Below are 25,591 nucleotides of genomic sequence, written 5' to 3' on the forward strand. Positions count from 1 at the left end.
CTTAAAGGCAGCGATCACCCCTTGGTCCATTGGCTGCAACAAAGACGTGGTGTTGGGGGGTAGGAACACCACCTCAGTATTGCTGGCCCATTCCTTCATTGCGGGAGGGTGGCTAGGCGCGTTATCCACCACCAGGAGAAATCTGTTTACCAGGTTTTCACGAAACGCATACCTCTTCAGCACACGAGAGGTACGAGTGAAAATATGATGAACAGATATCTGAAGTCAACCAAGCCTTCTTGTTCGACTTCCAGATACCCCCAAGGTTCTCTTTAATGTACCCCACCAGAGCCCTGGGGTTCTTGGAGTGGTAGGCTAGGAATGGCTTCAGCTTGAGGTCACCCTTGGCATTGCCCCTCAGCAGCAGTGTCAGCCGGTCTTTCGAGGGCTTGAATCCTGGCCTAGAACTTTCCTCCATTGCAAGATATGTCATGGAGGACATTCTCTTCCAAAAGGGCCCAATCTCATCAAAATTCAAGACCTGTTTCGCACTACAGCCACCCTCCGCGATGATGCGTTTCAGCTCATCAGGAAACACTGCTGCTGCCGCCATATTTGCACTCGCCGCCTCACCGTACATCTTCACGTGGTGGAGATTTGCCTACCTCTTAAACTGGTCAAACCACCCATGGCTAGCCTTAGAGGTCTTGCTTTCATCAAGCTGACACTTGACCTTTAGCTCGTCCCATAGCAAGAAAGCCGAAATGCAAATAATAACCCGGCTCATGGGTGCCTTGCGCCGGTTCTGATCTTTCACCCACGTGCGCAGCATCCTCTCCAGCTCCTCCATCGCAGGCTCTCGCTGTCGGGTGATACGGGAGGCGGATAAGGTTGCAACCTCCCCAGCAGCAGCCTTAATGGCCTCCTTCTTCTTGATGATGGAGGAGACAGTCGACTGGGCCAGGTGGAAAGCCGAGGCGATGGAACATGCACCTACGCCGTTGTTGTGCCGCTTAAGGATGTCCAATTTCACCACCAGTGACACAGTTGTTCAGACACGCTTTGCGGGAACATCACCATTATCACCACAACTAGGGCCTCCACTAGCACCACCACTTGCCCCACCACATGCAGCACCTTTACCAGACATGATCACACTTATTTTGGTTAAAATTTACAAAATATCGTACCACACACACGATCAGAATCACTGCTCTACTCACGGCACTGTTCTAACACAGTTACAATGCACTATGATAGCAACTTGCGTAACGTTGGTGGTGCAATACGATACGTGGCGGGCGAGCGTAAGGGAGATCCTCACTCTACGAGAAGAGCGATATGGGTGAGCGCAGGGTAAGTGATGGCTGTGGGGCCTGCGCGAGCATTTCTGCACATCCTGGGAGGTGGGTGGGCTCAGCTGGCCGCAGCAATGCACGCGATTCAAAATTTCAGCCCGTCGTCTGCAGGTGCAACATCGGCTGGCCCATCGTTAAACTGGGGCTCGCCCATTGGGTATCGAGGCCTTGTGAAATTTGTACCCCCATCGCTAAGCTTGAGGTATCTCATCTAGGGGTATCATTTATCGGGGCATTACTGTGTATATATGTGTATATATACATTATATATATATATATATATATATATATATATCGTTTTCATTTTCGTTTTTAAAGGCTCCAACATGCTTGCATGTGTCGGCCTTGGTCACCTAATGGCGGCTCTCCACGCTGCATGATCCATTGCAGCCTCCCTGTTCAGTCCCTTAACCCTAAGGTCACACTTAATGACCTCGTCCCATGTCTTTCTCAGTCTACCCCTCATAACCCCACCCCCAATATTAACACTTCTCACCTTCCTCATCCAGTTATCATCCCCCATCCTCTCCACATGTCCAAATCACCTCAATCTACCTCTCCTCATCACAACACCAATACACTCCAGTCCCATCCTACCTCTCAACTCTTCCATTGTAAACCCAGCCCCTCCAGGCCTTGGATGCAGGGACGCACTGCACATCCACCTAATCATTGTCATTTCTGTATGTCTGAGCCGGTGAATGTCTTCCTTCTTCACTGCCCAGGTCTCACTGCCATACAGCATTACACTCCTAACACATGCTGCATACAAAGACCCCTTAGCACGTAGGGAGAGCCCTCTCAATGTCAGGAGAGGCAAGAGCTACCTGAACTTCTTCCAACCATTTCTCACCCTAGCCACAGAGCTAGCTCCAGCCCCACCTCCAGCACACGACATGTCTCCCAAATAACAAAACTCTTCCACACACTCAAGAGATTCACCAGCAAGTTCAATCCTTTCACGTCCGACGATCTCCACCTGCTCACCCCGGCACGCCGTACACATAAAATCAGCATTATCTCGCAGTCTACCTCTGATACCACTACATCTCTTATGCACCCATTTATCACACACACCGCACGAGATGGAATTACTTCCCACTCCCTTGTGGCAAACTGCACATGGCCACTCTCCCTCGTCTTTGACAGTACCGCCACCAACCCTAGATATCATCACTTTTGTTTTATCTGCATTTACCCTTAAACCCTTGTGCCCCATACCATCTCTCCACTTCCTAAATCTTTCCTCCACCTCCCTTTCATTCTCTGCAATCAACACCAAATCATCAGCATACAACAACTCCCACGGGAGTCCGTTTCTAAAGTCATGTGAAAGGGCTTCAAGTACCATGGTAAACAATATGGGACTCAAGACTGACCCCTGATGCACACCAACATTCACGGAAAACTCATCACTCATATCTCCATTCACTCTCACCTGGGTGTGAGCACCCACATACATGGCCATAACCACCCTAACCAGCCACTCCTCCAAGCCAAGCTTTCTCATTGCCCACTTCACCACCTCTCTAGGGACTCTGTCAAAGGCCTTTTCCAAATCAACAAAAACAAAATAAAGATCCCGTCTCCTACCAATATATTTTTCCTGAAGCTGTCGAACAATGAATATGGCATCAGTGGTCCCCCTACCTGGCATAAACCCAAACTGCATCTCATCAATATTCACTCTTTCTCTAATCATATCTTCTAAAACTCTCTCCATTACCTTCATTATCTGATCTAAAAGCTTTATACCTCTATAATTTCCTCTTTCCAGGGCATCACCCTTCCCTTTATACACATTTACTATTACACTCTTCAGCCAATCATCTGGGACAACACACTCATAAATAATCCTGTTTATCAGGTCAGTGACTAAACTCACCCCTATATCGCCTGAGGCCTTCAACATTTCGGCAGTCAACCCAGACACACCTGCTGCCTTCCCCACCCTCATCCTGCCTATTGCCTCACTCACAGTAGCAGTATCAATCAAAGGCCAAGGGCCAGACACTGGATCTGCTGGCTCCAAACCTTCCCTGTCCCAGTCAAACTCCTCATTCAACAACCGGTTATAATGCTCTCTCCATGCATCTTTAATATCCTCACTGTTCACCACTACCCTTCCTTCATCATTCTTCACACACTGCTCACCTATGATATCCCGATTATCCCTCTTCACCTGACCTGCCACCCTAAATATATTTTTCCTTTCCCCATGATTTAGGTTATCAAGTAATTGTCTCTGTGACTCAGACTTTGCCCTGTATACCTCTCTCCTAGCCCTACGCTTGGCAGCCAAATATTCCTCTTTGCTACCACCCTTCTTCCATTCCCGGAAAAGCCTTCTTTTATATATATACAGTATATATATATATATATATATATATATATATATATATATACAGTACCCTCGCGTCCAAAATGGTAATATTGTCATGCACAGGTCCCGTGTTGGAACAAAAACGTGTTGGACAAACAACAGAGCTTATTGGGAAAAATGAATTATGTCAGCAACCCTTGGAAAAGTCACCCTAAATACCTACCATATACCTTTACATATATTGGTACTACTGTAATTATAATAAATGGTGCTGTACTATGAATGATAACTAACCTTTTAGGATAGTGTTGGTGGGCTTGCTGGGAATGGAAGGTGGTATCCAAGGCTGTAGGTGGTCCTACTGGGTCCCCGGAGGATGGCCGCTGGCGTCACTAGCAGGTAATGGCCGCTGCTCCTCCTCAACCTCCCTCATAAATCCTTCGAAATCACACTCAGAATCACTATCCTCATCCACATCCATGGAAAGTCCTGCTTCTGCCTGTCCTAGCACTCCGTAAGCCTTCATTGCTGCCAGGGTCTTGTCTTGGTTTTTTATTATGGTCCTCACGCTGGCTTCACTCACGTCGTAGGCCTTGGTGATGTCCACTTTCCCCTCCCTTTTCTTCTTCCTCTCAATGATTTCTAGCTTGGTGGCCTGAAGGAGGTGGCGCCACTTCTTGGGGTTCTCAGAAGGCTTCCTAGGCATCGTGAGCAGGATAAAATGCAGTTGCAAGGGCAGAAAATACGGCGAGAAAAAAGCACCTTCCAATGCAAATTATGCGACTGAGTGGCACTGTGGCGGGAGAAATTTAAACAAAACATCACGTGAAAGCAGAAGCATTTTTGATTGGGCGACTTCACGATCACGCCACGATAGCGGGTGGGGTAGGCAACTTGATCAGAAGTTTTGATTGGCTGTCAGCATCACAGGAACATCCAGTATGACCGTGTTGGACTGGGGGTGATCGTGCTGGAGGCGAACTCTGCGGATTTCGCCCACTTCTTGGAGCTCCGTGCATGTTATGCTAATGCACCCATGTTACAGTAATTAAACTGTATTACATCGTACTAATTTTTTGCTCTCCGTGCTGGACGCGAATTGTGCTGGACAAACGCGTGTTGGACGCAAGGGTACTGTATATACATACATATATTTATACAGGTAAGCCCTTAATTCACGCGAACTTTTTTCACGCGATTTCGGTTATCCACGAATTTTTCGTACAATAATTAAACCATAAAATTATAGTATTCAAATAAATAATTTTAATATACAAGAGAAATAAATAAAATATAAAAATGCCTACCTGCTGCCTATGTGCAAACATATATGTATGTGTGTGTGTGTGGAAGGTCGGTCCACACAGTCAGCTTGAATCCGACGGTCGAACCATGCATGACTCGTGAATCGTTATTTGTGGCTTATTTTTCTGCCTTCCAGTGATTGCTTGCCTTGTCTGCCAACCTGGGGCCTAAGCATAGTGGTAGCAATGCATGTGGTAACACACCAAAACGGACTCGTAAAGTGATGTTGCTGACAGAGAAAGTTAAAGTGTTGGACAACCTTAAGGGAGGAATGTCGGCGACAATTCTCCGTCAGGACGATTCCCCGTCATTTATTTACATACCAGTTTATTTAGCAAGTACAGTACACTAGTTTTTTACTTACATGAGATATAAAATCTACCTGAAAATTAGTTATTAACATTAATTAATCAATAATAAGTATAATTATAGAATGACAGAATCGTCCATGTTTTGATGGTGAATTGACTTCATTGTGAATTGTCTCTGAACCGTGTGTTTGGGGTGAGTCAACTGTTCTTACAATAAAGAAGACAGAACGTAGCATACGGGAGTTAGTGAGGGCTAATGCACCAGACTGTGCTAAAGTGTCTTCACCTACGCCTGTGAACTGGCTTGGAACCGTATGTTTGGGGTGAATGAGTCAACTGTTTGGACAATAAAGAAGGCAGAATGTAGCATATGGGAGGCAGTGAGGGTTTGTGCACCAGACTGCTGAAGTGTCTCCACCTACGCTTGTGCTTGTCAGGTTTCAGTGTTAAATTTCTTACATTTTTGTTGTTTTTCATACTTTATGCTAGTTTATAAGATGTATGTAATGCATGAACAGTATTATTCAGATGTAATATACTTAGTAGACATGCGTAATTATGTGCACACAAAGGCAGAATGTATACGCGAATTTACCACATAAGCGAAGGGTCTGGGAACGTAACCCTCACATGAATTAAGGGCTTACCTGTATATATATATATATATATATATATATATATATATATATATATATATATATGTATATGTTATGGGATCTTTGCATGTGTCACATTAGGAGTGTAATGCTGTATGGTAGTGAGACCTGGGCAGCAAAGGAAAAGGAATATACAGAAATGACAATGATTAGGTGGATGTGCAGTGCATCCTTGAATGTGGGACTGGGGGAGGCTAGGTTTACAATTGAAGAGTTAAGAGGTAGGATGAGATTGGAGTGTAGTGATGTGATGAGAAGAGGTAGACTGAGATGGTTTGGACATGTGGAGAGGACGGAGAATGACAACTGGGGGCAGAAAGTACGAATTGTTAATGCTGAGGGTAGGGTTGCAAGAGGCAGACTGAAAAAGACCTGCAATGATGTCACAGAGTCTGACCTCAAGGATAAGGGACTGAATAGGGAGGCTGCCAGTGATTCAGCTCCATGGAGAGCTGCCATTAAGAGACCAAGGGCGATGCATGCAAGCATGTTGGAACCTTTATACATGAAACAAAGCGACATACAGTACAAGTATATATAAAATGTACATGTAAGCATTTTTAAAAATTGTATCTGAGCTTCAAATATACCTACCAGATCCATAAATCTCTTACAATTTTCTCACATCCCTCATGCAACATCCTTCCCATCACAAGTATGATTCATTCACATCCCACCATTCTATATTAAAAAAAAAAAAAAAATCCACCCATCCATCACCTAATCAAATATTCCTCCATGAGGAGCATAGAAATGTGGGCTAGGCAAATTGGTCCTGACATTTAAGATGAGTGTGTGCAATAAACCTCAACCGCCCCTTGGATACAGACCTGCACTGGCTCAATCTGATTGGAGTGCCTTAATTACTCACTAAACCACCAGGCACCATAATATGGTTATATGGTTACCACCAGTGTTGTAAATGGTTTCCTGGTCTACACGAAACCATTTGGGTTGTCACTCAGTGTAGAGTCACCTGTAGACAGAAGGAAGAGGAAAGAATGAAAGAAAGACAGAAGAGGAAGGAAAGAAAGACAGAAGAGGAAGGAAGGAAAGAATGAAGGAAGATAGGAAATGACAGGCACCCAAGAGCAGCACTACACTGAGTGAGTGGTTGTTGAGCACCCCACTTACCAAGACAGCATCTGGATGATAATAACACTGACTAATTATCATTAAAATCAAATGCATCAACTGGTTGTACAGTCACCTCATGAAGTGATGGCTGATTATCAGTCTGCTTAGGTCACTCTGCACTGCCATACGTTCAACAAAAACAGTGAATATAAGATAAAAATTTTGTGCCTTCAACACCTCATACCAAATAAAATTTATAATATATCCTGCAAAGATTTATGGAAAATGAATAACAGGAGGCAGTGATATATTAGAAGTTAACACTTAGATATGTTTCCTGATTTGCATGAATGTGTAATGTATTATTCCGCACACAGTGTGCAGTATAACCTATGTTCCTGATTTATTTGCTTCCTAGGATTTCAAATACAGACAGATGCTCTAGGTTCGAAGACCAATTAAGGAAAATTCTTGTGACCGCAATACACTGCCTATTTTCAAATGTTATGGTGATGACAGAGCATCAATAACGTTGCCACAACAATGAAATTAGTCTAAATCCCTAAAGTCCTAATCGCATCAATTGATGCAATTTGAGTTTTATGCCAAAATGCCTAATCGCATCAACTGAAGGGGGCCTGTAAAAAACTGCGGAGCGCTTGCTCCACCCCGATTATGACGTACATGGCTTCAGGCCAATGAGAACTTGCCCCTGATGTGGCGTGAGGGGGGATCGGACCAACCCTGGCGGTGGGGGACACCCCCTCTCTCGGCCGCCTCCATGCCACCCTCTACTTCACTCCCTCACTCCCTCCTCGTCCCCCATCACTCTCCCACCCCTCCATGCACCTGCATCTCTCCTCCCACCACCACCTATGTCCCTTCCAACCCTCTCTTGCCCCTCCTCCCTCCCTGCTAGCCTCATTCCCCCCCTAACCCCATCCCATCCCTCCTTGTCCCTCACTACCCTCCCAAACCCCAACAGACCCCAGAGAGTTATCAGGCCTGACGTACGTACCTGTTTCATATTATTTCAACTTCTTCCCAAATATACATATACAGTAATTACACCTCACTCTGTTCATTTCTCACATCATACCTACCAGTTTCCGTACATACGTAGTTGGAGAATGCTATATGTTGTACTACATACAAGGCATCTTAGTATTTTTTTTTTTTTTTCATTCTCCCTACCTGCCCACATTAGTACCTCTGGTTAGTCTTCGTCTCCGAGCAAACATTTACTCTTCGTAAACACAACAGCCAGCCCTTCGTGGTCAACTTATCTGCCTGTTATTTAGTTAGTTAGTTAGTCATGGAGTCACTGTACATAATATATAACTCATTCAGTGCACTGCATACTTTTTGCGCTAATTCTTTTCAACCCAATAGTTTGAGGCTGCTTATAGTTATTACTTTCGTTCCAAATTTTGTACATGTCTCTTTCTCCTCAACGTTGCTTTACGAACACACAACACTACGGGCGACAATGTTGGTTAGCATTTTTTTTTTTTTTTTGCACTTCCTTCACAATGAACACACTTATGTGCATGTATGTTTCATGACTGACTACCGATTACTTATTTTTATAAATTCCTTTGTATTTTATATATATATATATATGTGTGTTAGTTTTCGAAAGACTATGAGGCCATGTAAAGCTACTCCCCTTACCTGTTTCATCTCCCCACATGTACAGACACACCTGTTTTCTTAGCTAGTGTGATAAGTTCCACTGAAATGGAGAGTTTCCACAAGAGAATTTCGTTGTTGCCGAAATTGTAATGATAAGTGTGATGAAGTGTAATGATAATGTGATAATTGTAATGGTAAGTGTGATAAATGTGTAATGATAAGTTGGGACAGTAAAAGGAGAAATCGGAAACAAATTATTGCTTTTTTTCTTCCTTTCTTATGCATACATCTATAGCATTATTGAACTTTATTTTGATGTCCTTGATGGTTATAAACATTTATATGTGTCTGTGTTATTTCTGAAATGATTATGAGGCCTTGTAGGGCTACTCCCCACACCTGTTTTATCTTCCCACACCTACATACACACCTGTTTTTTTGGCTTTTATGACAAATCCCACTGAAATGGAGGGTTTCCACAAGAGAATTTGGTTGTTGCCGAAATTTTCTCCCCAAGTACCACCAAGGCCTTGTAGGCCTACTCCCCACACCTACATACACACCTGTTTTCATGGCAAATGTTACAGAACACACTGAATGCTTTCTTCTCATGCGAAAAGCTGGTTATTTCCAACCCCCGTACCTACAGGCCTACTCTCCACAGCCTACTTTATCTCCCCACAGCGTAGTAATCTCCCCACACCTACTGTACATACACTGTTTTCATGGTTGGTGTGACAAAACAATTTGAAATGACCTGTTTCAATAAGAAAAATGTGTAATTATCAAAATTTTCATGTTTTCGATTGTTTTCGAGGGGTAACTATCATAAACTTTTTTTAACTTTGACGCGCGATTGTGCGGTAACCATTAGGCCTACGGGGATACGGATTGCATTGTCAGGTGTGTAAATTCTTCCTCTTTAACCAGAACATGATCAATTTGCCCTTGGTGAAAGTCGTCAAAACACCCCCGAATTGCAGTTGTGGGATGTACCCTGCCTGAAACAGTTATGGTCTTTGAGGGTTAATAATGATATCCTACTTGCAGAGCAGCAAGACCATTCTGCCTTTTATTCCTTGTCTTCCCCTTGTTTTTAATCATTATAATAATTAGCTTCTTTATTGCCAGTTGACGCTAAATTATTTTCAGTTGTAAGGAGGCATGGAGTAGATGAGAAGTTGTTGAATGCTGTGAAGAGTATTTGTTATGGCTGCAGTGTGTGTGGATAGTGAACTAAGTGAATTTTTCTATTTGAAGGTTGGGTTGAAACAGGGATGCGTCATGTCACCATGGTTATTCAGTCTGTACATGGACGGGGTTAAAAAAGAGATACAAGGTAAAGCAGTGGTGTTGGAGTGGCCCTAATGAGAGAGGGCAGTGTTTGGAAACTCCCTGTACTGTTGTTTGCAGATGATACTGTGTTGTTAAGTGACGATGAAGGGGAGCTGGAGGACTTGGTGGATGAGTTTGCAAGAGTGTGTAAGAAATGGGATCTAAAGGTGAATGTAGGGAAGGGTAAAGTTATGGTCTTCGAGAGAAGTGAAGTCAGCGAATGTACTGTGAGGTTGGATGAGGAGGACATGGAAAATGTATGTTTAAGTACATGGGTAGTGTAATGAGTAAGGATGGAAGTTTGGAGGGTGAAGTGCTTGAAAGGGTACATCAATGAAGAAAGGTTGCTGGTTCCATGAAAGCAGTGATAAGAAAAAGGGAAGTAAACATGGAAGTGAAAAAGTTACTATATGAAAGTATTGTGATACCAACTCTAACGTATGGAAGTGAAGCTTGGACGTTGTTGGAGGGACACAAGTTAAGAGTGAGAGGAGTGGAAATGAGTTATTTGAGAGGAGCATGTGCAGCAACATGGAGAGAGAGATTGACAAACGAGGATGTGAAGGAGCGTTATGGTGTGGATGTAGATGTGATACGAAGCATTAGGAGAAACAACTGAGGTTGTTTGGCCATGCAGAGAGAGTAAGAGACTGACGAGGAGAGTGTATGTGAGTGAGGTGCAGAGGGAGAGAGGAAGGGGGAAGCCAAGGATGAGATGGAGGGATGGAGTGGAGAAGTGTATGAGAGAAGGGGGTGTGAGCTGAGAGCAGGGCAGTGAAATGGCAGGGGACAGGGCGACGTGGAGGCGATTTGTTTGTGGCCACCCCATATGAGATTAAGGCGTCTGGCAATAAATAATAGATAGTAAGGAGGTATGACAGATTTTGCTCTTTTCTCTTACACTAGACAATAAAGAGGGCCAAATCATGAGTATAAACTCTTGCAATGCAAAAGCACACACTTTTTGCTCTATTTTTTAATGTCATACCTTTCTTTTTAAATAAACCGCTATGCCCTGCATAACCGAAAATTCTGATTTGGAAGTTTTGAGATCAATGATTTGTTTATGAACCTTTGCATTTTATTACTGTTGCTAATAGTTTATGCAATGAGGATAATAGACAAGGACACAAGTTTGCATTCTCCATGGTGCTCCGACCCTCTGCAAATTTCAAGGTTCTATTTTTATATTTCCTTCAATGATAGTCCTCTGGCTAATATTAAATCATCCAGAGATTTTTCTTAATGGAAAACTGGCCCAATGCAGTGTACCAACTGTGTGTCTGTCAGTAAATATTGTCTCCTTTCATGTTTGTTGACCAAAGCATTTAAAATAGCCCAATGACTTACTCCATCTTCCCACTTTCTGTCGTCATCTGACATGGAGACACTGGAAACAGAAATAAATGACTTTAAATTATTCCCTAATATTGGAATGAAAATTATTGTATAAATAATAATGACTAATTTTAGTTGTTTATTGAAGCACTCTTCTTTTCAGATTTACATTACTAAAAAATTATTATGTGTTACCATACTAGATTTGAACTCCAAAAATTATTCCTGACTGTCCCTGAGCGATAGTTGTGCAACTTCAATTAGTTCCATTTAGGATTTCCTATTATCGCAACTCTCGAACTGCTTCCTGCATTTTGAAATACAATAGGGGTACTTTGATATTAACTTATTGTTTTCTGTAACAGTTTTCCATACAGTAATCCCCGTACTATCCGGACGCCCACTTTCTGAACACCCCACTTACCGGACATCGTGGGTCTGGACCTTCGGAACCCAAAAGTGGCCAAAAAAAGAAAAAAATCCCCCCAAAATCCAATTTTTTTTCCCACCCGTAATTTGAAATAGCCGTGTGGACCCAAACAGCTGCTTACACAATGGCCCCTTCACCCTTTTCTTCCTCCCCTCTCCCCCACTCCCCCTTCCCTGTCAGGGTTGCCATTTGGTATTTTTCATTACTAAAAGTGGGCCAATTTGATAATAAAAAATTCGTTTGGTAATGAATCAGAATAATGCATTACCAAATGGATTTTTCACATGTATGAGGATACACAGGATTATAGATGGTGGAATGTTTGCTCTCTCTGATTAATCTGCTAGCCTACATAGTGTGAAAATAATCAACATGCTGTTAATTATAAGAAGAGTGATTACACGTGTTTCCACTTGTATATATAATTAGTGAAGAATAAATGCTAGCTTCACGAATTTGGTAATGAAGAGTTAAATTTGGTAATGAAAACTGAGGAGACTGGTAATGTGGCCGTTGCGATCTAGCAACTCTGTTTCCTCGTCACCAACACTCCCAACAGTTACTGCCCAACTTCGATTATCGTAGTGGATGCCACACGTGCTCATTTTTTGTGAATAAACAGTGAATGAACAGCAATACCTTGCCACCTGACCACATGGGAATTTACAGTGCTGTGCAGTGTTAAGAAATTAGAATTTAGAGTGCAAATGATTAACTGTGGAGTGCAAATTGGTGGTTGAAACTGGCAGTTGAAACTGGTGTGGTGCAGTTAAGAACAACGTGCAGTGTTAAACAATTATAACTCACAGTGCAAAGAATTAAGTGCAGGACAACACTGGATTGCAGTACGTGCTTTAAGAGCATTTTCACCACTGCCAAAAAGGTGGCCACAGACGTGCTGTAAGTACCCTGGCTGAAGTAGTCACTTCTAATTCCTCATTCTTTGGTTCCTTTTCATTTATTTCATGCTCTATGTCCATTAATGGTGTGAAAAGGGTATTAAATAGGTTTAAATAGGTGCTATGCATGTCCAGTAGGGAGCTGTATAGGTGTTTTTCGGAGTCAGGCTAGGTTAGGGTCCATAAGTACAAGTCCAGGAGGCTGGGGCCCACTTTCTGGACATGTCTCTGGCTCTATTGCATCGGATAGTGGAGGGATTACTGTAATAGATTTCACCTTGTAAAGATACAAGGAAGAGTGTGTGTGTTATCACTGACCGAAATCTTCTGGATACTCTGCCATCACTTCTTAGGATGACTGTACATTCTCACCACCAATATGGAATTCATTCTAGCTTAGAATTACTCATATCACAATTAGACATTCTGAGATGTGATGATCGAGAAATTTATTATTACAAAGAACATAACTACGGTGAAGCAAAACAACAGATCACTGCAATGTGCTTTCCTAACATTTTAAGAATACTTTGCTCTTTATGCATAACAGAGATGGCTAGCCTTACCATTTAAATGCCCTGGACCTAGTTTCAGACCACTATACCTCATGGGAGATAAGATGGCGAAAGTTAATACTACCATTATTTCTTAACAGCCAGTGCATAATTTGACAACTACATAGCCATTCTGAATACTGGTAGTCACCAACCAACTGATAAATTCTGAGTTAATTCAATCTAGTAATAGTGGGTATGATACCAAAATTATTAGAGTAAGCTGAATGCCACTACTGTATACAGAAGACAATGACAGCACATTTTACAAAGAATAATACTGATCTTACCCAGGATAATTCAAACAAACTTCTCTAGCAACTACTAGGGCATCAGTTACAGTACCTTACAATCTAGATGGAATAAAATTTTATACATACCATAGACACTATCCAATACAACTGAATGACTAGTTGAACCTAAAACTGAAGCAGCACACCACGACCAGTGATTTTGTAATGAAAATTAGAGCTTGAATAACTTACACACAAATGGAAATACTTTGCAAAACTCATACAAACATCTTAACCCCTAAATACCACAATTTGATCTGGCACGTCTGCCATTGGAGCCACAATTCGGGGGTGTTTTTTTTTACTTTCACCACGGGGAAAATCAATATGTTCTGGCTAAAGAGGAAGAATTTACACACCTGACAACGCAACTGGCACCCCCCCTAGGCCTAATGTTACCGCACAATCGAGGGTTAAAGTTGAAAAAAAAATAAAATAGGCTAGTTACCTTCCAAAATTTTCGAAAGCCCCCATAGTTTTGATAACTAACTATTTCTATTACTGTAATAGGTCATTGCAATATCATGTCACACCAAGCCCGAGAACAAGTGTTTTGGGGTGTGGGGAGATTACTTGCTTTTGGGGAGATAAAGTACCCTGTGAGGAGAAGGTTTGTAGGTATGGAGGTTGGATGAAACCATCTTTTCTCTTCAAAGTAGAGCACTTTAGTTTGTTCTTGACCAACTACTATGAAAACAGATGGGTATGTACGTGTGGGGAGATAAAATTCAATTGGGGAGAAGGCCCACAATGAGTGCATTGAACCTCGGGAGATCATTTACGGTAACAACCAATTTGGCTAGTTGAAACAAACAAAGTCTATGTGATTTAGCATATCAATCATGCAAGCAGATGTGGGGAGATAATTCACGTATGGGGTGTAATAGATGTATCGAGGTGGAGGGGTGGTGGTGGGGGGGCTGGGGCTCAGATGCCTGTGCTTGCACATGTTTGTATGTATAGAATAGTTTACAGAGAAGCATTTATTATGTTAAGGTACGAAAAGGCACACGAAAAAAAAAACATCAAGGCAATACATATAAAGCATGTGTACGTGTGTTGGGGTGGGGGGAGTGGGGGAGGGGAGGCATGTGGGGGGAGAGCAAGCCAAGCTGTGTGCTCGCTATCACACGATGGTTTATTGGGGGTAGGAGGGTAGTATGGCACCGAACGGGAGGGAGGGGGTGGGGTAGATAGGAGTATACAAGGTAGGGGGGAAAGGTGGGGGGGGGGGCTGGAGGGGGATGGAATGGGCCTCGTGGTTGGGGGAGGAGTAAACTTCAACTACCAATGTCCTGTTGGGGCGTACAGAGGGGTGGGAGGGTTTTCAGAGAGGGTTATTATGTGACAGATGACAAAACATTCAGGCAATGGGTGGACCGACAGGGGGGGTGACCCCCTGCCCCCAGCGTGGCCAGATCACCCAACCCGGGGCAGGAGGGGTTAGTTCTCATTGGCTTGAAGGGATATACGTCACAATCGGGGCAGAGCAATGTGAAGGCAGTTTTTTTTACAAGGCGCGCTATATTGATGTGATTCGGCTGAGAGGGCTAAAAGTGGTCAACACGTACATTGACGTGCTTCAGTATTTAGGGGTTAAACACTTGGAGGTGTAACTTATATGCTAGACCAGATAAAATTAATATGTTAGTGAGGCTTGTCTACAGTTAGGCTGTAGTATGTAAGGCAATATAAAAAATATATTTCAATGGCTGCTTTACTTTTACACTGCTTGACATTCTTCAGATGGTAAAAAACACTCTCATAATGTTGGTAATGGAGGGAGAAGTGTTAAACTCTTCAATCCAATGACATTTCATTCATTTCTTTCTTTGCTATTCCCTGACAATTTTATTAAGCTCAGTAGGGACTATTCAGACTGAAGGAGTGAGATATTGCCTTTATTAAGAACAACACTACAATGGAGATCTCCAAAGCAAAATAAAATCACTTGAAGGTAGCAAGAAGGGGAAAAAAATGTCATCAGGTTGAAGGGGTTAAGAAATAAAATAAGTGCTTGTGGAAACAATTCAACCAACCAACCACACACAATATGTACAACTTAATGCAATAAACATGTTTATATCAAATTCATATGGAAATATATAGTAACTGAAAACATTTCCCTCATTTCTATACTGGTTACATGTTTCCAAATTATAAAATTAATACTAACATCATTTTCAAGTGCCTATAAAATGTTTTAATTGAGAAGGTACTGTATAATAAATGTTCATCATATATCGACCACCTACTGGTTGACTGTTTCAGTATTAACACTTTCCCTTTGTTGGGATGCAAAATCACATCAAATGTTTTCTACATGACTGTTTTTTGCATGTAAATTACCAGTACTGTACATCAAAAGAACGGAAAAAAGAGATAAGCAAGAATAGGAAAGGCCCTTCCAATTTTTGCAAGGCTGTTTTTCCTTTTGTTTGGATGCGATTTTCCATCCAAAGAACTGTTATGCAGAAACACAATGGATGCACTTTTGTGTTGGAAGTAATGGAGCATAGACGAGAAATTGTAGAATAATATAGTACCTATACTCCACATATCACTAAGTATTCTACTGTATTACATATGCTCCATCTAACAACCTAGTTATCACAACTCCAGTAGCTACATATAAATGGACTGTAATTCTGAACTTGCAATGCAGACAGTGCTAATATTAATCTTATATAAAACTCTTCAGTCAGGTGGGATCAGAACATGGGTTCACAGGCACAGACTGAATATCATGCATACATCACGGATTATACCTGTACCAAAATTACAAAGAAAAATACAAAATAACTATGGCATCTATAAACTGCACTGTATTTAAATGAATTTAAGAACTTAAGCAACAAGTATAATACTGGCATTTACTCTACAGTACCAGTAACAGTACGTAATATGCTTTGGTGAACTAAATGCTCTATCCTGACCCCCTTGAGTTTGTGGATGTACAGCATGCCCTGTTTTATGATGAGGATGCATTTGATGAAATCCATTGCATGATGATTTATCACATATCATCAATTATTGCATGGGTTCAATAGGATATGTTTTTGGTTGAGGGTCATCCACCTAACAAAGTCTAGAAACAAGTTTTCAACTCACCTAAACTGGCTGTTATTTCACATCACTGCACTTCACTTGCTGCTTACCATAAAAAATGTCTTAAAGCAAACTTCCAACTCATCTCAACTGGTATTTATTTCACTTCACTGCACTTTACATGCTGCCACAACTCCAACACCACGCTAATGTTCCATCATCAGGAGTGCACCCACAAACTGAGTAGGGGAGGTTTCCAAAATACTGACAAGTCCCTGTGAGCAAAGCAAACCCATACAGCTGTGGGGTCCTGGGGGAGAGGTACTGCATGTCCCCCCAGGATTTTTGTTTTTTTTAATTAACCAGTAATAAATGAATAGATCTCTGGACTAAAATAATTCAATCAGTGGCAACTGTGCCAGTGGGGTTGCCAATTAAATACGTAAATCGACCATTTGCCACAAGGTGCAGTGGCACCAAGAGCTAAATGTTCAATGGAAAAATAGAAAAAGTAAAAATTCAATATTTGACATTGTATGACAGTGCTGAACTGCATTCAGATGATTCAGGTGTATGAAGTTATCATGGCGTGGGGTGAAGTCTGACTCCCCCCCCACCCCCAACTCTGGGCATAGGCTTCACAGCCTGCTCCTAAGGCCCAGTAGTCCTCCTACATACCATACACCTCTACATGTCACCACTTCAGCGCTAACACCCACCGTCCATACTGAATACATGCTAGGGCTGTCTCATACAGGACTGGTGTATTGGTATTAACGGGGGTATTTTTACGACATGTCGGTGGGTCTTCTGGTAGATCAGTAGTGTCTGCTTTTTATGAAATTCAAATCCTTAGATTGCTCCCTGCTCCAGCAGAGATTTGAACCTGGGTCCATTAGGACTGCAGGCCACCTCTCTACTGACTAAGCTACCGCCTTCCCGTAAAAGATTTGTGGCCGGCACGATCCCCAGATATATCTCCCCCACACGTCATCCTTTGGGGATGTCTCAAGGATGCCGCACCTTGTGGTAATAGGAGGAATCAGACTGAGGGGGGTTTCTGAGCAACCAGGAAACCCCCCTGGGTGCGCCCCTGATCGCTGACATTAACACATGATGGTGACAAGCGTAAATGCCATCTTGGAACAAATATGCGTGGTATCTTGGAACAAATATGTGTGAAGGCAACTGTCCTGTATTAGCAAAAATCACAATCAAATATCAACCAGTGGGGCCTCGTATGGGATCAAAATCATTGCATAAGTAAAAATTCTGTTTAATATTGCAAAAAAGGTCTCAATTTTTTTTTTTTCACCATATGAGTGATTCATCACATACCAGCTCATCGTATAACAATGGTCTGCTGTATTCTCTTATTCATCATGGTTAACATCAGACGACTTATTACGGTAAACTTCAGAAAGATTTAATCAAGCTGAGGGGGGTTAGAAGTACTGTAATCATATTTACCCCTTCTGTCCAAGGATGATGATTTTTTTTTTTTTTTTTTTTTTTTTTTTTTTTTAATGATTTGGCATTATTCAGAACATATGTTCTGAATAATGCCAAATCATTTTCTTCGTCCTAAGAAAGATCCTCAGGCCAGTAAAGTTATTGGCAGCAAGATTACTTCTTCGTAAATACAGTACCATAACAATCATCAACACTTAATACCGGTATATAAATTAAATGCAAATGACTAGATATTAAGCATGTGCAACAAATAAAGAGGCAATTTTGGTTTTTGTAAAAGTTTGTTGCAAAAAAGTTACACTTTGACATAAATGACTCATTCCCAAACACTGTACGGTATTATAATACTGTATAATTTAGCAGTAGGAAGGAATACTGATATTGGCTTGCCTAATTACAATTCAATCTTATAACATACAGTTGTATGTCAGACTAATCCTACAACACAGTGGTTCTCAACCTGGGGTAAATTTACCCCCAAGGGGGAAAAATCCCATGTATAATCCAATAATGAAGTAATATTTCCAAGATATTAACTAAATATGTAAACTGGCTGAGACACTGCAGCAGCAGTGTTTCCACCCATAGCATTTCTGGTATTTTTGTTTCATTCTGACTGATATGAGTGAACCATATTTTGTTTTCCATTATCAGAGTTAATTTTTTACAGTACCCTGATATTAAAGGTGTTTTCTATCTTCATATTTTGTGCCTTTATGCCTTTTCTAGTGTATGTATGGGGAGGGGGGGTCAAAGGCTGACTACATAAAGCCTTGATGGTAAATAACAGAAGAAAGGCTGAGAATCACTGCTATAACATTATTGACAGCAAGATTAATTCTTACACGTAACACTACTCTATGACCATGGTATTCCTTTGATTAGCCGGTTTTTTAAGTCAGGTAAATGAAAACTTACGAGAAGAGTAATCTAGGTGGTGAAGAGTGGCTCGGTGGAAAGCGGGGCTGAAGGGTTCTCTCCCTCTCCACCAGTCTGTGTGTTAGTCTGCGTAGGTTGGTCTAAGTCTTCATAAGGACTGCGACGGGGGCCTCCTGTTAATGTAAATTTTGTAAATGGCTTATTATTATTAAACTGCATATTTCATCATTTATCATGATCATCATCATCATAATCACCCAGAACTCCTTACCCATGTGAAATAAAGAGTCAGAAAAACTCAAAGAGATACTAACCAAAGTCTGCCCACATGAATGGGTGACTCTCTCATTCAAGCCCATAGAATCCTGGTTCCAGTGATAGGTAAAATTTATTCCTCATGTAGCTTTATATTCACATTTCCAACACGGTCAATCCAATGACTGTTAAGTTAAAATGAGGAAGCCAAACCCTGATCACACACTAGTCTGCACAAAATTCACCCAGCCAGTTTGAGCCCTTGTCAATCCCCTGTCATCAGCTTCCACAGCTATTTTTTTTCACTCACCCATTTATGTTATCTATCTACATTCTTCTTGCCCTATCATGCCTCCCCCAACCTTCTAACTCACTCAGGTATACCTTTTTCATCACCCTTTCCACAACCATTTTCTCCAGGAGCCACTCTTCGACTCTGGTGTATGTAAATTTCCTATTTCACATTTTTCACAAATATCATTATCCTATCCACTCTCTGCATTCCACACACATTCCTCAACAGCCCCATTTCCACTGCTCTGCTTGATTTTTAATTTCCATGCCACATCTATTTTTTCACTCACCCATTTATGTTATCTATCTACATTCTTCTTGACCTATCATGCCTCCCCCAACCTTCTAACTCACTCAGGTACAGGGTATACCCTTTTCACCACTCTTTTCACAGCCATTTTCTCCAGGAGCCCCTCTTCGACTCTGGTGTCTGTAAATTTCCTATTTCACATTTTTCACAAATCACACTACCAGTATTCATTATCCTATCCACTCTGCATTCCACACATATTCCTCAACAGCCCCATTTCCACTGCTCTGCTTGATTTTTTATTTCCATGCCACAATATTGTCTCACATCAGCATGTTAGAGCAGCAACTAACACTTCTTCATGTGAGCCTCTCACAACTACCACACGCAGATCTTTGCTTCTAATCACCTTCATAGCACCAGACACTTTCTTTCCCTGTGCAACTCCACTTTCTACTACCTTTGCACATTTAACCCTGTTATTATCACTGTACCCTGGTACTTCAACTCTAATCAATTCCAGTCTTTCTCCATTCACTGTAACATCACACTGGGAGTAACCTTCTCTCCCAACAACCATCACTTTCTCTTATCTACATTTACTTTCAAGGCATGATGCAATCACAGATTTACTAAACTCTACACCAGTCTACCAAGCTCTTGTCCACTATTTCAAAGAATCACTGCATCATTCGCATACATGATATTTTAATACACTGTCCCTCTCTCCATCACTCAAGTTTTTACCTCTCTCATAACCTGATTCATATAGATACTGAACAATCATGGGGACATCACAGAACCTAATTTCATGCCAACACTGATCTTCAATCATTCACTCTGATGTGCACCTACCCTGATGCATCTATCTATCTATTGCCAGACGCCTCAATCCCGTTTGGGGTGGCCACAAACAAATCGCCTCCAAGTCGCCCTGTCCCCCGCCATTTCACTCCCCTGCTCCCAACTCACCCCCCCCCTCTCTCATATACTTCTCCACCCCATCTCTCCATCTCATCCTCAGCCTCCCCCTCCCTCTTTCCCCCTCCACCTCACTCACATACACTCTCTTCGTCAGTCTTTCACCCTCCATCCTCTCCACATGGCCAAACCACCTCAGTGTGTTCCTCATAACGCTTCCTATCACATCCACATCAACACCACAACGTTCCTTTATATCCTCATTCGTCAGCCTGTCTCTCCATGTGACTCCACAGGCTCCTCTTAAATAACTCATTTCCACGGCTCTCACTCTTGACTTGTGTCCTTCCAACAACGTCCAAGCTTCACTTCCGTACGTTAGAGTTGGTATCACAATACTGTCATGTAGTAACTTTTTCACTTCCATGCTCACTTCCCTGTTTCTTATCACTGCTTTCAAAGAACCAGCAACCTTTCTTCCCTGCTGTACCCTTTCAAGCACTTCACCCTCCAAACCTCCATCCTTACTCATCACACTACCCAAGTACTTAAACGTACTCACATTTTCCAATTCCTCACCATCCAACCTCGCTGTACATTCACTGGCTTCACCTCTCTCAAAGACCATCACTTTACTCTTCCCTACATTCACCTTTAGATTCCGTTTCTTACACACACTCTCAAACTCATCCACCAAGCCTTGCAGCTCCCCTTCGTCTTCAATCAACAACACAGTATCATCTGCAAACAACAGTACAGGGAGTTTCCAAACACTATCCTCTCTCACCAGGGCCACTCCAACATCCACTATCCTGCCTTGTACCTCTTTTATTACCCCATCCATGTACAGATTGAACAACCATGGAGACATGACACATCCCTGCTTCAACCCAACTTTCAAAGAGAAAAATTCACTTAGTTCACCATCCACACGCACTGCAGCCTTTGCACCATCGTACATACTCTTCACAGCATTCAACAACTTCCCATCTACTCCATATATTCTTAACACTTTCCACAATCCTAGTCTATCCACCCTGTCATATGCTTTCTCCAAATCCATGAAAGCCGCATACAACTTCTTTCCCTTCTCTAGAAACTTTTCCACTAAAGATCTGAGAATGAATATCTGATCTACACAACCTCTTCCCTTCCTAAAGCCTCCCTGTTCTTCTCCAACTAATTTCTCTGTTCTTTCTCTAACTCTGTCAATAAGTATCCTACCATACACTTTTCCTATTATACTAAGAAGACAAATGCCCCTATGATTACCACACACTTCTTTTCCCCCTTTTCCTTTGTACAAGGGAATAATTATACCTGACTTCCAATCCTCCGGGACTCTACCTGCATCCCAGGCCAATCTGCACATCTTCCACATCCATTCTACTACTATCTCTCCCCCATGCTTCAGCATTTCACCACACACTCCATCAATTCCTGGGGCTTTCCCCGATTTAACTTTCTTCATTGCTTCCACAACTTCTATCCTACTGATTTCTTCCTGTCTTCTCACCTCCCTCCTTCTCCCAGCCATTCCCCAGCCACTTATACTCGCATTACTTCCATCCTCCACGTTCAACAATTCCTTAAAGTGTTCTCTCCATCTGCTCACTTTTTCTCCCTTCTCCACTAGTAATCTCCCATTTCTATCTTTCACTCCCCTGCTAACTTCACTTCCACCCTGTCTTACTCTTTTCACCTCTTTCCAGAACATTTTCTTACAGTCCCTCCACTTTACACTCAAATTCCTTCCAAATTCCTCATCCACTCTCTTCTTACTCTCTCTTACTAATCTTTTCACCTCTCTCTTTCTTTCTACATATAACTCTCTCTTCCGCCTCTCAACTTCTTCCACGCCCCTATTTCTCATCCATTCATTGTATGCTTTCTTCCTTTGTGCCACAGCCCATTTCACCTCTTCAGTCCACCACGCTGTTCCTTGCACTCCCCTCCGTCTTCTCTTCCTTCCACACACCACATCACATGCTGCACATATTTCTTCTGTAAATATTCTACACACACCTTCCACGTCCCCCATCTGCTCCAATTCATATTTGCCCAATCGTTCCTCCACTTCTCTCTTATACTCTGCCTTTTTCTCATCCTCTTGTAACCTTTCCACTCTCCTTGCAACTACTCCTTCCTCTCGTCTTTCCCTTCTTCTATTCCTCCATCTTACTTGAACTTTAATTCTGGCCACCACCAAGTAGTGGTCAGAAAGTCCACTCCCCCAACCTCTATAAACTCTTGCATCCAATATACATCTTCGCATCCTTTCATCCACACACACATAATCAATCACTGCCTTCCTTTCACTCAGTTCACCACCCACCCTTCTCATCACTCGCCATGTATACCTGTGGATCATTTTATGCCTGAAGAGGGTAATGGCTATCACCAACCCCCTCCCAGCACAAATGTCCACTAACGCACTCCCATTCTCATCTACCTCAGCAGGCACACCCCACTCACCAACTATTCCATCCACCTTCACATTCCCAACTTTATCATTCATATCACCAATCAAAAACACTCTCTCATTCCTTCCAAACCTTTCCATGCACACTTCTACATTTGTCCAGAACTCTTCTCTCACTCTTCTAGCACGATCTTGCGTTGGTGCATACACACACACAATCGCCCACATTTGTATTCCAACTTTCAACTTTACCCACACAATCCTTGATCCAACTGATCCATACTGTCTTATGCTCCTCTTCCATCTTTTACTCACAACTATACATACTCCTTCCTTTGCCCTCTCATTCTCACCTACTCCTGCACATATACCCCATCCATACTCCCATTCTCTCACACTTTCTCCTCTCCATTTTGTTTCAGTTATTCCACATACATCCACTTTCGCATCCTCAAGCACCTGGACAATCTCTCTCTCTTTCACCTCGTCATTTGCTCCCCTTACATTCCAAGTTCCAATTGCAATGTCATTTGTCCAGTCCTTGGTCGTCAACGTTTGGTCAGTCCTTGTCCGAGGCTTCCTGTTTGTTTTTTTAGTTATTTGTTTTCCGGGGAGGGGCACTAACCCTCCGCCAACCCTTTTAGTCGCCTTTTACGACAAGCAGGGATACTGGGGGCGTATTCTTGAAAAAAAAACCATAAATCCATAAATACTTTACTGTCCTCCTCACACACTTTCTCCACTAACTGTCTCATTGCAAATATTTGATCATGGGTCTGAAAAAATTATGGGTCTGGAAAAAACATATGACAAGGTAATACAGAAAGACTGGTAGTTTTACATATGTATGGTGTAGGCAGAAAGCTGCTGAATACTATAAGAATTTTTATGGTGCTGGCAAAGCATAACCAAGAGTAAGTAGATGTCCAATTGAGTGGTTCAGTATCAGTACTGGAGTGAAATAATGGTCAGTGAGGTTCTCATTGCTCTGTTGTTGTCGAGTAACCACAGTCTGTCTGGCTGGGCAAGCCCACTAATCCCATGCAGGCAATCATCTCTGCAGGAGTGTCTCATGAAATGAAGCAATATTCCACTGCCACAGACAGAGCTTCACCATAGTGTGGTGCAGAGATGAGCATGGAGATTTGGTTCCTGGGTGAATGGTGCAGTGATGTCTCTCCACCCAGTTAAGAGGGGCACCACAGTAGGCTCCAAATCACCCCATTATTTTGGGTATATGGCTACCATCAAGCACTATAAATGGTTTCTTAGGTTACAAGAAACCATTAGGTTTGTCATTCATTGTAAAGCCACCTGAAGTGGAAAGAAGGGACTATGTCGAGATGTGAGATGCGAATGCAGATGTCTGAATGTAAAGAAAGACGCAGCAAGATTGAGGCCGATCACAAGTGATGCAGTGTCTGTACAAACTCTGGTGCCACCCAGGCTTATCAGAAGTAGCTGTAAAATAGCCTAATTCATCATCTATTCCTGCCAACAGATCTCCAACATAGCCCAGGTGGGTAGGAAAAACTTTCACCAACCTTGACAACTGTGTTCTGCGTTACCCCACGCTCAGGAAGCAGTTCAGGAGCGCATAACGTGCACTATTCATCAATCATTGTTTGGTATAGCCAAAAACAGTTTGGCGGGCTCAGAGGCATTTGGAATGATCGCACAATGCACCCCATTTATCAATCATAGTTTGATGCAGTCAACAAAAGTTTGGAGGGTTCTGGGGCTTTTGATAAATCCAAAATTCATTCTATTCAGGTTCAATATAGCAGGGGGTCTACTGTACACCAGAAAATGATCATTAGCCTCAGGCTACCACAAATTTCACTACATCTCTCATGTACCCAGTGACTGCAGCCAATACAGAAAATACTCCAGGCAACCCCCAGTATCCAAACAACCAATATCCAAATTTTTGCATATCTGAATTGCCAAATTTTGTAGCATACCTCAACATTCATATCTCAAATAAGTATTTTTGTCTACCTGCATTCTCAGTATGAAATTCCATAAATTTCAGCATAAATGACCCTTTCAGCAGTGTAGGGCTGTGAATTAAAAGCTACATTTACTACTAATATACTTTCAAAACCACTAGAATGTAGCTACAGTACATACAAAAATCTTAAGAGGACTTTTTCAAAAACTAAGATAAAGAGCAAAATTTTCAAGATACTCAAAACCAAGTAAAATCTCCACATTACCATTGGATTTCACGCCATTTTGTATAAATCTACATAATACACCTGGTTTCTTGCGACTACACAGTAACTCTATACTGGGCCAGCCTTTTCTACCCCATTCCTGAGCCAGGGGTGAATTTCCAATGAAATACTTGTGCGTGTCTGGTATGTTGACCAAATTGTTGTGTCATGTATCTGAGCCATGAAAAATTGCTAAAAAAAAATGATGCGCCACTGCATCATCAGCCCAGAACAGTGTTAAAAACTTCCTCTGAACTGAAGCGCTTGCCACTAAAAATTAAGTTGGGAACACTACGCCATTATTACTGTATTGTCAAGCTGTCCAGGTTGTATTTTCCATTGCTATCCAGATAGGACTCTTGCATCACTGTACAAT

General features: G+C 42.1%; 1 protein-coding gene across 1 annotated transcript in view; it reads right to left on the reverse strand.

Annotated features, from left to right (window-relative positions):
- Positions 1-17,994: 17,994 nt before the first annotated feature.
- The window catches only part of LOC145404472 (type-1 angiotensin II receptor-associated protein-like), a 209,271-nt gene continuing 201,674 nt past the window's right edge, over positions 17,995-25,591 (reverse strand). Inside the window, exon 6 of the mRNA XM_080276009.1 lies at positions 17,995-19,027. Coding sequence (XP_080132135.1) covers positions 18,906-19,027 — 122 coding nt within the window. The 3' untranslated portion in view covers positions 17,995-18,905. The remainder of the gene's footprint in view (positions 19,028-25,591) is intronic.

Source organism: Coenobita brevimanus, chromosome 63, assembly GCF_032717465.1.
Source record: "Coenobita brevimanus isolate Jiangsu-jjx chromosome 63, ASM3271746v2, whole genome shotgun sequence".
NCBI classification, from domain to species: Eukaryota; Metazoa; Arthropoda; class Malacostraca; order Decapoda; family Coenobitidae; genus Coenobita; species Coenobita brevimanus.